Source organism: Anneissia japonica, unplaced genomic scaffold (genome assembly GCF_011630105.1).
Source record: "Anneissia japonica isolate Jap-2015-1 unplaced genomic scaffold, ASM1163010v1 scaffold20179_len34603_cov105, whole genome shotgun sequence".
Lineage (NCBI taxonomy): Eukaryota > Metazoa > Echinodermata > Crinoidea > Comatulida > Comatulidae > Anneissia > Anneissia japonica.
In genome coordinates, this window is record NW_022758404.1 from 892 (window position 1) to 15372 (window position 14481).

Below are 14481 nucleotides of genomic sequence, written 5' to 3' on the forward strand. Positions count from 1 at the left end.
TGACATCTCAACCGTATCGCCTTCACTCACATGTGTATCAAAGGAACTTAATACAGGCTTGTATAAATCTAATATTAAGTACTGGTAGTGAAATATATACGGTGATAAAGAAAAAAGTTCCATAAAATTAATGAAATTTACGTTTTCTAGATCAAAAATTAAATTCAATCATTACCATTGTAAAGCCACTGTTTGGTAAAACGGTCTCCTAATACTAATTAAAAGCATGTTTGTTGTATTAGCAAAAGAATAAAATTAGAAGTAATAAAAAACAATTGCAATTTTTGTAGATAAACTTGCCATTGAAATTATTATATATACAATGTATATTTATTTTAAATAGAGACCTAAGTTTAAGTCCCTTAAGGTAACAAATATAGTAGGATCACTTACATATAACACTCAGTATGGCGTCATCAGATGCAGGTGAAGGGGGTCATCAAATATATTTACAATACATTGATACGTGCCGCTGTCGCTACGACTGGTGTTAGCAATCACTAGTGTTGTGTCTCCTTCAACACTGAATCTGTCGATGTATGAAGACCGTACAGATCCAACTCCACCTTGAGATTGTGCTATTTGATCAGTTACTCCATTGGTGACATTATACCAGGTTACGATAGGAACAGCTACACTACTTGAACTACTTCGCGTCATGTTGCACATTATTCTGGTTTCATTGCCTTCAGCTACACTTACAATGTCATCAACAGTTACAATCACAGCAAAGCATGTGCACATAAGAACTGTAACAAATTTCTTAAATTTAACGGTCAATGATTTACAACAACTAATATTCTCATAACGTTACCAATCATTAAACTACTTAATAGTAAACATGAAGTGAAGGCCTATCTATATTGACAATTTATTTTTTTTTAAGGCGAGTAAAAGTATTTTAGTTATTTATAACATGTGTTAAATTATGGTTTCTGAGGGGAAAAATATACAAAGATTTAAGTTGACTGAACGTTTCGGTGAAATTACTTTAAAGACTTTTACAATTGAAAGTCCTTAATTATTCTGACCATGCTCTACCCGTCATGAGAATGAAAAAGATGACTTGCGTATGTCATAAAGAGGAAATTGTTGTAGACGGCGGGACGGTTATTCATTGTTAGTTTATACAGAGCTTGGCAACTTCTTTTCATTTTTATGACGTCCAGTAGACTCTACAGCAATAGGCTGAGTAGACTTGGTAAGAATAAACTTACCATTAAAAAAGACGATAACCACTTTACAAGAAATTGTATTTCTTTGAAACATGATCATCAGTAAAATACGCATACCTACTAAATGAAAACATTAAAATAATCAAATTACGTTAACTGTAAAATAAAAAAAACAAAAACAAAAACAAACGAAATACACAATTTATAACACATAAAGATACTGTACTTGTTTTTTCCTGTGATTTAACCAATTAATTTTGTAGTCAACCAGTGGCGTAGAAAAGTATTTTTCATTGGGGGGATGATTAAAAATTCTTGGAATTGACATAAAATTACTGATGTCGTACACACCCTTCAGTGTGAAAATGTGGCTTGCTTTGCAAGCACATCTAACATCTAAAGAAAGAAGAGATTAGATTGGTACCAGATAAAATAATTTTCTTCAACATTAATATATTATTGTAAGCGCATAAGACATGGCAAATTATGTGACAGTCTTTTGAAGTGTGTAAAGATCCATTTTATCCCATACATAGTCAAAATATTGGGGGATGATACAATGGACCACCCCCCTTGTCGAATATTGGAGGTGATTTGATCTTGAACCTGTCTCTTATACACATCTAGATGTGTATAAGAGACAGAAATCTACCGTCCGATCTCACTTAAGATTTCACATGGATTTTGCTGGGCAATACAAATTCTTTCCTGGGGTCACTCAAAATAAATTACTTCTAAAATATGTAAATATGCATCAGAACACGTTATACATATAATACTATAATTGTAAACCATAGGCCTAAGCGTTAATTGTTTACGCTAATTGGAAATACCGTACATATAGAACATGGTTTGTTATATCTCCGCTATGCGATAGTGATAGTCAACTCTGAAGACGACGTGTCACTTTTATGCGATTACAGATTTAAAAACAAAAACAAAAATCAAAAACAAAAACAAACAAAAAAAACAAACAAAAATTCTAGACCTACTTTTTCCGGTCCCGTGAGCTAATTTTTATTTTTTATTTTTTTATTTATTTTTTTTTTTGTGTGTTACAATGGGAACAGTAAAAGTCAGGAAAGCTCATTTCTCATATGCTATTATAAATTGCTGTGTATACCGGTACATACATAATAGGCGTATTTACTGTAATAAGACTGAGAAAATTAATTACCTGACCGTTTACAAAAGGGGAACCTTGAAATTTAAAGAACTTAAGTCATTAAAAACACAAAAGTCGGGAAGATTCGTTTCTCTCCATATAGAAATAAAAAAAAATCCCATCGTGTTGGGATTCAATATGGGTTCATCTATTCATGGCAAAAAAATGCCTATGCAACGACTATTTTTTTTATATACTGTATATACACACATAATAGGCCAACCAGAAGTCTTAAAAAGACTTCCATAAGTCGAGAAAGTTCATTTTCCGCCATCTAGGGATCAACATTTTCCCAAGGGAGCCCCCCCCCCGAACCCGCTTTCTCTTTGGGGTTTATCGATTCATAGAAAAAAAAAGAATTCATATGCAACTACTCAATTATTTTATGTACGTATACATACATAAATATGCCTATTTACTGTAATAAAAATAAGAGAGTTTACCTGACCGTCTTCAAGAGGGGAAAACTTCGAATGCTGAAGAACTTAAAAGTCATTAAAAGACACTCCAGAAGTCGGGAAAGCTCATTTCCCGCCATCTAGGAATCAAATTTTTCCCGGTCAAGAACGCATTGACCACCTTTTTTTGGGGGTTTTTGTGAAAAAATGTGAACCCAAATCCGCCCCTGGGCCATTCATATAAATGCTAAATAAAACCGGAGACAACACTCCACCCTGCCTAACTCAATGGAAAAGCTGAACTTTCCGGAAATACTAAATCTCCATCGACCAGGAAATCTTTGTTTACTATACAATTCATGTACAGGGGCGGCGCCATTAATTCCCCGACGAGGGGTCCAAGCTCCCCGACAAGAGGCCTACACCATAGCACCCCCCCCCCCCCCCCCCCCCGTCAGGGAAAAAAATATGTTGATTATGGTAGTTTTTAATTCCCATAATTTGACAATTAAGTATAGGAATAGGACTGCCTAATACTTTTGGCGGTTGAGATTTCATTTTTTCCTGACGGACCTTGCTGGAAAATCCCTGTTCACGTAAGATCTTAACAATAACTAGTGGAATATTTCTCTTAATTAATTTATCATACAATGTCCAATGGAACTCGGTCGAAAGTTTTACTCGAATCTAAAAAGCATGTATGTAACAATAAACTGGACTTCTATTCCGTTGGTAATATTCAATGGTCTGTTTAAGAAAAAAAAATGCATGTCTCTGTGAAGTGATTAGGTTTAAACGCAAACTGATGACAATCAGTTTTCAGGGTTTTTCTTTGCAAAAGTCAAGTCAAGAATAAGTTTAAACAAATTTGACATCACAGGTACCAGAGCAATCGGACGATAATTATTAGTGGATGTAATGTCACCAGACTTATTTATTATAATCGGAATGAGGGCGACTTTGACACATTCGTCGACAATGTGCCCATGAACAAGCATTGCATTTAAGCAAATACTTAATAAAACCATGGAGGTATAAACTCAATTTTTTACTTGTATGTTTTGAATGCTCACCATGCGACGCCATCTAAACCAGGTGATTTACCTAAAGACAGCTTGGAGATTTGATCTTGAACAATTTGAGAATAATCATCAATTTGTTGCAATTTATCTTTTTCACACACAAAAATTTGTTTGTGTGATCTGCCCAGACATCACATATATTTTTATTGCCCGTGACACCATTAATAAATGCTGCATGTTCGTTCCATTCAGGAACATTATTAAAAGTTGTTCAGACACATTATTTAAGCAGCTCATACAGTACCGGTATCCTGATACAAGTAGGCCTAATCAATTTCAGCTAAATGGTTTGAGTTGTTACAATTTGCATCCCTGCAAGACGCCATGGATTGGCAGATAAAATTATTATATAGCAATATATCGGTAGCAGATGTATTTTATTTATTCAGTATAAAACCAACAGCGATGAAAACCGCCACTAACAATAATAATTATTTACCGATGTTTTGTTAACTTTATCCCAGTTAACTGAGAAATTAACACCTTTTTTTTACAATCATTTTGATTACGCCCTCTATAATAAGTGAACTTATAGGTAAATGACAAAAGAAAGTGATTAGAACACAGAAAAGTATTAATATTAAAATTGCTTAAGTAAACCTGTGCACCATAAGACCAAATGACATGATCTAACCAACTGGTTTCATGTGCATCACTGTAGGAAGTTAAATTTTCAGCAGAGTTTCAGAATTAGAATCACTAAGATATTCGACATCAGAAATGTGAAAGCTACGTTCAGTTGTGAAATTCAATAACTTTACCAAACTTTTTGTTCACGTGAGAATTAAGATCACTGCCTACAATTGCATCTCCATGTCCATGGAACTCATCAATTAAAGACTTTATTTTACCAAGATAGTCAATAAACTCAATATAGTTAACATCATTTTCATAAGGTAAATAGACATTGATCAAAAATGTACATTTATCACCATTGCCTATTTGAATACCCACAAGCCTTTTGTCCTCAAGGTCGAGAGGTCTAATAAAATTACATAAAGACTTTCTATAAAAAAAAAATGCTACCCCACCATATGGCCTACCAGTGAGGATACCCCCGGCACTCTCCATGCCAGAAAGCCTACAATCAAAATCTATATCTGAATTACCAATAACACACGACTCGAATGCGCGTGCTTTTTGTTGTAATTTGAGAAGTATGAAAAAATGTAAGATTTTCGGCACACGAATTAGGTAAGTTAAAGTAAATAGGGGGCCTACATCAAAGACAATTCGGATTTAGGGGGGGCCGGCCCGGCCCCCCCCCCCCCCCCCCCCTCGGGGGGGAAAAAAAAGAGGGAAAAAAAAGGGGGAAAAAATGAAAAAAAAAGAGAGAAAAAGAAAAAGATGATAGCCCAGAATGCCTCAAATGTTATGTTCGGGCGTCTAGAACACAAAAAAATCGCGGGGGCATGCCCCGGACCCCCCTACGACACTGTTGTCTCAATCGACCCAACTTTCGGCCCCCTTCCGGCCCCCCCTTTTGGACATTTCTGGATCCGCCCTTGAAGTTTTATTTTCTATGGTATAAAAGAAATTAATAATAATATCTCTATGATAGCCGAAAATCGCTGATAAAAGATCATGGTGATGTTATAATGATGATTATTTATAAGAGTGTCATTTCCGGCTAGCTTGAGGTACTACAGTATTTCCTCAAAATTTTCGCACCTCAGCCACAACTACGGAGGGACTGTGGTGGGTTTTGGACTCGCGGCTTTGAAGTTGGTAAAGTAAAGTAAATACATCAAAGACAACGCTTTTAGGTTTTATTTTCTTGGTACATCACACACTGTGACTATAATGGTGATTTGATGACGAATTTTTCTACATAAGAAGGTCGTTTCTGGCCATCTAGAGGTACTATTTCCCCACATTTTCGCACCTCAGCCCCATGGCCATGGTGGGGCTGATATGGGTGTAACTCGTCAATGGTTTAACTTTTATTTTCTATGCTGGGCGGATTCATGGGGTGCAAACGATGCGATCGCACCTCCTAAATTGTATTAAGAAAAATAATTGTATTGTATTGTTGATAGGCCTATATTATTTTTATTATTATGAACATAGTACAGGTAGGATTTTAAAAGTATGAGAATGCAATTTCCGGGCACCCAGAGCTCCATATTCTCAAAAAGTTCCCACTTCAGTCCAACGATGGTTGGGGCTGAGGTGATGGTGGACTCTCACGCACACCCTAATGCCAAATCCTGCATCCGCCCCAAATATGGTACATCACATAGATGATTTAGATCTCTGATTGCCGAAAATCGCCGATAAAAGATGATGAGAAATTTGTTGTTTCTTCATTTTGACTACAATGGTGATGTGAAGTGAAGAATTTCACTAAGAGTGTCATTTCTGGCCATCTAGAGAGTGCTTTCCTCAAATTTTTCGCACCTCAGACCAAACCATGGTGGGGCCCGAGGTGGGTGTTGGCTTACGGCTTTGGAGTAGGTAAAGTAAGTATTTACATCAAGACAATTTAAAGTTTTATTTTCTGGTACATCACACTTATTAATTAGATCTCCATGGTTGCCGAATATCGCTGATATATAAAGATCTGAGAAATAATGGTGATGTGATGATGAATTTTACTGTTATAAGAGTGTCATTTCCGGCCATCTAGAGATACTATTTCCCGTCAAATTTTCCCACCTCAGTCCCAACCAACGGGTGAGGCTAAGGTGGGCAGGGTCTCACGAAATGTCCCCCGCCTTTCAAAACAAATCTCACACTCATTTTATTCTATGTAGGGAGGCGAAGACTTAGAAGTAACAGGTTAACACTTACCGTACACGCTTCCGTGCAGAATTCTCGGTAAGGGATGTTCCCTCTTACGTAATGTATCATCCCATTTCTCTTTCCCGTTTACGTACTCAGACCAAACAATTTGTTACTGTGAACAAGCACTCCCTAAAATCGTTTTAAAACAGCTTAAAATGGAATGCTTAGATCGTCGGAGAGCCAAAAGACTTCGCCCCCTCGATCCGCGCCAATATCATTTATACGCCGATGAAACGCAATTGTACATATTACTTTGAGATCAGATTCACTGCAAAAAAAAATTATAGAAAATAGGACTAATTGATCCCCCAAAACGCCTTCGAGGTTATTTTCGGGCATCCAAAAAACAAAAATTTCGCGGACATCCTGGGAAGGTTTTGTCTCGATCGGCCCCACTTTCCTCCCCCAACCTTTTCGGACATCTCTGCATCTGGTTCGCCCCTGGTTCCATCTAATGAAGTTCACAACGTCGGTGTCACCTTTGACAGGACGATGTCCTTAAAGCAACATGTTGCTAATATGTAAACCTATGTACTTCCCAGTGGTGGCGCCAGAGGGGCCTCCCCGTCGGGGAACAAACAAATAAAAAAAATATTTACATGTAATATTCGTTTAGCCACCATATCGTTTGTGTTAACTTTTCATCACAAAAACAACAACAATAATAATAATAATAATAATAATAATAATAATAATAATAATAATAATAATTTAATGAGACTAATTAAAAATAATTTGCGTTCTGTTATGACAAATGCTCATTTAGATAGTCTCATGATGGTTGGAATACATCGTGATAGGTGAAGCAACCTCGACCATGACTGCGTGGTTGACAGATTTCATGCAAAATTTCCAAAATATAGAATTTCACTTTCAAAAATGAGGATTTGAAAGTAAATTAGATGGTTACATTGCATACTCTTTGTCTCTTGCTTTATTCAAAATGTTTTGGTTTTGGAAGCTTATTTCAACATTAGAAAGCATAGCCTACATGAAGTCATATATAGTAACTCGATGCCTATCAAGTAAGTACCGGTAATAAAAATTCGCCATAATTCATCAAATATCCGTGGCTTCCGCCCACACTCATAGAATTGCATTGGCTTCCAGTCAGGCAGCGCATTTAAGACTCTTATTGTACAAAAGACCCTTCACCACTGTGCTGCCAGTGCCAACTTCCTTCCTTGATTTTCCCAAACTGCAACTGTACTCCACAACCTGTACAAGAACACTCCAATCTACATCAAACACTTCAACTCTCTTCACACCATACGATACGATACGACTTTTATTTCCATCAAAATTCATTAAAAATATATCATAATAATAAATGAGATAAGGATGGAGGAGATACAACGAAAAGCAAACAGCCTGTAAAATGTTGTACCACTTTTACATAAAAATAACGTCTAAAAACTTTTGGGGAAATAAAAGGTCTTTATCGTGTTGCCGCCCTAACTATGGAATGATCTGGAAGTTTATATGCTCGAGTCTCCTTCGTTCACCAGTTTTAAGAAGCACTGGTTTCTCCGATGAACTGTTTGTTTTTTCTCGCCTATGGTTTTTTTTTTTTTTTTTTTTTTTTTTTTTTTTTTGTTTTGGTTTTTTTTTTTTTTTTTTTTTTTGGTGTAAGGCTATAGATTCCAAAACCATTTGATTGCCTGAATACCATATTAGGTAGTTTTCGCCGAACAACGTTAACTTTAACGTTAACGGATGACGTCATATTTTATTCATCTTCGTTAATTTCAGGATTTTATGTGCTCGACATATGTTAATTACGGGTTTGCGCATGCGTATTTCAATTTGTTTACAAAAGGGGCGGAGCTACCGCGCTGCATGTTTAGTCTAACGACGACGTTAAAGTTAAGGTTAACGTCGTGCGGCGAAAACTAACTACCTAATGATATTGCTGAACACTGTTTTTTAACAATGGCCTCAAATTGCAAAAGAAAAAAAACCGGTGCAATGGTATTGGTTTATTTTTTTAATTTTTATAAATTATTATTTTTTTTTTTGGTTTTATTAGGATCTGTCTCTTATACACATCTTTAACATCATTTTCATAAGGTAAATAGACATTGATCAAAAATGTACATTTATCACCATTGCCTATTTGAATACCCACAAGCCTTTTGTCCTCAAGGTCGTAGAGGCTAAGATGCTTGTATTACAGGATGGGTTAAATTTTTGTGAGCACAGGACTCTTTCTTACGATTAAAAACAACTCACTCCCTAAGACGAAGTATCGGATACTAGGTTTATAAACTATTGTCCATCCTGTAATTGGCGAGTTACATGCTGTTGTATGCATAGTTACCAACCTGAGAGATTTGAAATGCGTGACTATACCATGGGGGTGGGGAGGCTGCCAGGGTCCCCGTGGTCCAGGGGCGGAACCCCGGTGGGGGCCCGGGTTCCAGTCACATCAACGGTTGCTTGTGACAATGAACGCGCAAGATCACACGCGACTACTAAATTCTAATAATTAGTGTGTGGTTGGCTTTGTTGTTTTGGTAGGAAAAGAGAAATTTTCTCGGTGAATTGATTCTAGAACGAGATAAACAAAAGCTTTCTAATGACTCAAGGTACTGCATAACCGTTTTTATTTTAATAAATATCACTTTATTGCAAACGACAATAAGGAAAACGTAAAATACAATCCTAGATCATGGCCCAAATGAGGTACACGCAAGGAGAAACGGAGAACAACAATGAGAAAAGGGCAAAAATCAGTAATTTAAAAAAAAAAAATTATAACAATCCTATTTAGTCAGTTATAAGATATGGAGGATTAATCCAGGATAGTTGGTTTTTCGCGTAATATATATTAAGGAAGAAATTATGGCAAGTTTAGAAATATTGTCACGGAATTTTTTTTAATTAATTGGGTCATTTTTAAAATTGATTTAAATGTTTTTAAATTACGGGGAGAGATATATCCACGTGAACCCACCTCAAAGCAAATCAGTTGGACATCATAGCCGGAGTCACTAATGTCCCTAATCAGAGGTGCATACTTTTTATGTTTCCGAGAATGGGCTTTATTATACTCTTTTTTTTTTAAATTGTAAGAGAGGCTTCAGGATCTTTCTCCTTTGCTTCGATAAACTTTTGCTCACATTCCCTCGAGATAGAGATCTTTTTGGTCCGTGCACTTTCCCGAGCGATTCGACTGTCGACACATTTGTTAACGGTTTGATCACCTTTCAATCTCGAGGAGATATGAGCAGTGAGGTGACACTCTTTATACAGAGAAGAAATCGAATCTATGCCCAGTCCTTTAGGCATTTTGACGAAAGCCAGTGTGCCAGGATGTGGGATGCCAAACCGCTTCTTGATGTACCGATTGGTTAAAGCATCAATCTTTTGAAGATGGGATACACATCGTTGATAGTTAAATGGTATTTGAGGCTACTGTATTAAGGAAATATTGGGCATAGATTCGAATCTTGTATTCACAACGGATTGGAGAGCTATCAATTTTTTCAACACCTTCACTGAACTTTTCCTCTAGGTATTCGAACACATTAGAGTCTTTATTTCTAAATGTGATCGCCGTCGACTGATGTGATAGTGGTGTCAGCCAATTTGAAGGGAATATTCATAGCTTTCCCACGGGTAATAGACAGTGATCTGCACTTATTTGGTTTATGTTTGAGACCCATTGTTCTTGTATAGGACTGTATCTAGATATAATTCTTTGATGAGTACGCTTGTTCGTTGAAATCAGACAGAAGTCCTCTGCAAAGGGTTCTGTTATTATTTTTGTACCGTCAATATTGTACCCGTGGGAAAGCTCTGATTCAATGTACTGGATGACAGGGTCAAAGCAAAGGAGAAAGATAAGTGGTGAGAGTAGATCGCCCTGGAAGATGCCTTTGTTGAAGAGAAATAGTTAGATGACCACTGTTTAAGTTACAATTTTTCCCGAGATATTAGATAAAGATTCTTTATATAACGAGGTTATGAGGTCATGCGGGACAGATCCAAAGGCATCTTCCAGGTCGAACCAGGTAAAATGTGAAGTGCGACAGTTAGCTTTAGCGTGTTTAATTACTTCGTGAACGACAATATTATGTTCAACGCATCCATTTTGGTTCTTTAAAAAAGCTTTCTGTAATTCAGGATTTATAATTTTATTGTTCACTAGAAAAAGTTCAAGCCTGATTGAGAAAATCTGATGGAACACTTTTCCTATACATGATGACAAAGCAATCATACGGAAGTTGGCAGGGTCTTGGGTGTCGCCCCCCCCCCCCTTTTTTTTTATGTATGAGAGCTATTCGACATGTTGACCAAGATGAGGGTGGAATCCCAGTGTTCAGTATTTTGTTAAATAGGGTTGCCATGAAGTGGTGAGTGCATGGGAACTTCTTGAGAAGCCCATATGTGATGTTGTCAGGACCAGGAGAGGAGCTTTTTCGCTTTAGTACTTTTTTTTTTATGTCTTTTGGTCTTATCCCATCCGTATTAAACTGTATATTCAGCAGGTAAAGTACGGAGCTCAGATATCCATGAGAGAGAGTTTAAGTCGATGGATGGTGAAATTTCGTACTTCTGTGTGAAGTATTTATCAGCTGTTTCTTTGTTGAATGTCGGTCCTAGTGGACTACTATTAATAGGGTTTCCGTTAAAAGGTGATTTTGAATACTTCCAGAAGTCCGATCTATATTTCTTTTCGTCGTACATTGTATTTCGTTTATTCTCAACTTTTGTTTTCTCTTTTTTCAAATAGTCCTAGGCTCTTAGAGCTTCATTGGTTTTAATAAAACCAATTTCTTCTATTTTTAATACATTTTCCCCTGAATTCCTGATAATTCTATCACGCATAGACTTGTGCTAAATGCGGGACAAATTTATGATCACGCATGTGTTTCTGCAAAATGCATGTTTCATCCTAAATCACTTTGAAATGCGGGACCGTCCCGCACGATGCTAGACGGTTGGTAACTATGTGGATGCGAATGAAAAAAAAACATTAAAGAAGTGAAAACCATTCATTGGTAAATAAAAGAAAAACATTCCTCTGCTCTAAATCAGCGGAGGCGCGCCCTCTATAGTCTTTCGGCAATGACGTCAAGGATCAAAATTCATCACAAAAATACAAATTCACGGAATATTATGATGTCGAGTTAACAGATTATTAGTTTTTGATAGAGGAACGAAGTGTATGTCTTACTCAAAGGAAAGGTTGTCACAACAATGAGGACATGTGCCTAGGGTACGCTTTAGTAATTTCTCTATATTTTAAAGTTGATGTAAATGTTGATGTAAAGTTGTGTGTCATGCACTTGGTCTAGCGTAGTCCTAGACACAGCAGCTGCTCTACGACGTTAGGTAAGGGCGAGCCTGCTCTAGTTATCCTTCCTATGCTAGGCCTGCCTTAGTTAGCCCTACAAACAACAATGATTTGGCCTATATACCAACGACTATTCTTGAAGTTTTCGGAACAGGAACTGGTTTTGATTTTTGGTGTGGGACCACCCAACTTAGTTTTGTGGAGCATTTGATTGCATGTTGACTATCTCTTTGTAAATAAATTAAAAATTAATGATAATTAATAATTTAAGTTGTATTTTGTACTGTATGTTATACTATTTTAATGTTCTGTATTTTCGCTTGTTCTCTTGTATATTTTGTGTGGTTCTGTAATCTGTTCAAGGGGGATGTAGATAGAGGTGCTTGACACCTGTTCATCCCCTCCTTTTCGCTGCTTTTTGTCTTGTTTTTTTTTTAATTGTTCTTGTATTTTTGCAGTGATGAAGTGTAATAAATAAATGTTAACTTGACTAATCCTTAGGCCCCTTTGGTCTAGCGTAGTCCTAGACACATCAGCTGCTCTACGACGTTAGGTAAGGGCGAGCCTGCTCTAGTTATCCTTCCTATGCTAGGCCTGCCTTAGTTAGCCCTACAAACAACAATGATTTGGCCTTAGGCCAACGACTATTCTTGAAGTTTTCGGGACAGGAACGGGTTTTGATTTTTGGTGTGGGACCACCCAACTTAGTTTTGTGGAGCATTTGATTGCATGTTGATTTTAAATTTCAACCAGCAGTACACAGTACCCTCCTCATCTTTGACCTTCCTCCAGTCCCTAAAACTAAATTAAAACACTGTCTTCCGAAAATGCAACGACTTGTAATCTGTGTTATAATTTTTGGTGCCTGGTGGTCGACTATCTACTAGTGTATCTATTAAAGTAATAATAACGTTTGAAAGCCCAGGCTTATCTCTAGCACGTGTAATCATTGTAAATTGTATTGTACAGTATTTTTTATTAATAAATACGAGTGCCGCACTTTGGTTTGAACCATTTTAAACGTGGTGTTTGCAGTAGTGGCTCTTGTGTAGAATTGACTTGTAAAAGCATGGCGTAGTTGTACGTAGCAGTGTTTAATTATGCAGGATGTTGTTTCCCACGATAAGGCCACTGTGACCAAGAATCTTATTCTTAACTATTCCACCAGTCATTTTATTAGTTACTAGAAAGCCCGTGAACAAGTCAGTGTTAATTTGCATTCAGGCTGTAACCAATCGTGACTGAAATTTCAAAATGGGGAAATCCCCACAACTAAGCGGCAGATCGTTACCACCATAAAAAGTTGCTATACTACGCTCACGCTAGGGTCAAATTTTCTTTCGCCAAAATGGCAAAATGTTTTTAATTTTTTTCGCCGAATTGAAAATAATTTAGCCAAATTTAAAAACCAATAAAATTTCACAAAAACGGTTTCGTAAAATTATTTCTTGCATATTTATGTCTTATTCATTTGTAACCAGTTGTAAAGGCGGTAATAATAATAATGTAAATGATTGAACAAACGAAACAAAAACGATCGATTATGATATGTGGGACCGACGGCTACTGGACCTGCTCTAGGCCTAGTGCTTTGCCTAGGCCTTAGCTAGGGCCTAATTCAAATTGAGAGTAGAACACAGGTGAGCAAAGTGGGGCCCGCGGGCTACATGCGGCCCGACGGCGACTTTTTTGCGGCCCGCGAAAATAAATTAAAAATCCTATGTGTGTGGCCCACCAAGCAACATTGGCTAGAACCAACTGTTTTTCACGGTCCGATACCGATCATATATAAAAGAGTAACATTAAAACTCAGAATAAGGTGGTGTCACTGGTCACTGGAAACATCAAAATTTGGGTGCGGCCCTCGGTGTTAAATCGAAATTTCATTTTAGCCCTCCGACCGATGTTTATGCCCACCCCTAGAGTAGAGAGTACCTCACTTTTTGAGATTACGAGCGACTGCTATTTCAAGTACTGTACTGTTTAGTAGGCCCTATCTGGTGTTATTGCTCTATAGCATATCAAATGTAACAAGATTTGAACTCGTCACTGGGGACGAGTTAGGTGATCCGCCGCACTTTGACCCTCGAGGAATTGTGCGCGGTGCTGATTGAACAATATTTAAATGCTGAAAATGGCTTTAATATACGCTATTTCAGCTTTATTAAAAAAGAATTTGGAACACTTTAAAATATATATGAAATGAAATATACTCATGCGTACGCGCACGTCATGACACACGTGCGCATGTTAATGTTACAAAATGTTGTCTCCTGATATGAGATATATATGTATCAACTTTTATTGACAAACGCCTGCTGGTGTGGGAGTAATTATCATTCATAATATTTATCATATACAGTCGAGTCCGCCAAAGTCGACTCTGTTTAAGTCGAAAATTCGCATCAGTCGAATTTTTGAAAAAGTCCCAATTCTTTCCAATGTATTACTGTGTAAATTGCTTGTTTAATTCAAATTTTTATAATTCGAATTTTGGCTATATTGACAGAATTTTCAGGTCCGGATAGGCCGATTTTAAAGTAATTTCAACCACACAAGTCGAAGTTCCAAA

The 14481-nt window shown here is 37.0% G+C and overlaps 1 protein-coding gene across 1 annotated transcript; it reads right to left on the minus strand.

Moving 5' to 3' along the window:
* Nucleotides 1-402: 402 nt before the first annotated feature.
* LOC117125259 lies at nucleotides 403-1311 on the minus strand. Its single transcript, XM_033271716.1, has 2 exons — nucleotides 1218-1311; nucleotides 403-749 (listed from the first exon to the last, which is right to left on the minus strand). Exons 1-2 carry the CDS (start codon nucleotides 1288-1290, stop codon nucleotides 403-405), a joined length of 420 nt encoding a protein of 139 aa, XP_033127607.1. The 5' UTR covers nucleotides 1291-1311.
* Nucleotides 1312-14481: the final 13170 nt, after the last annotated feature.

Coding starts and splice junctions, on each gene's coding strand:
- LOC117125259 (XM_033271716.1), bottom strand. CDS start 1,290: ATGCGTATTTTACTGATGATCATGTTTCAAAGAAATACAATTTCTTGT. Junction 750..1,217: donor GGTTATCGTCTTTTTTAATG/GTAAGTTTATTC, acceptor AATTTGTTACAG/TTCTTATGTGCACATGCTTT.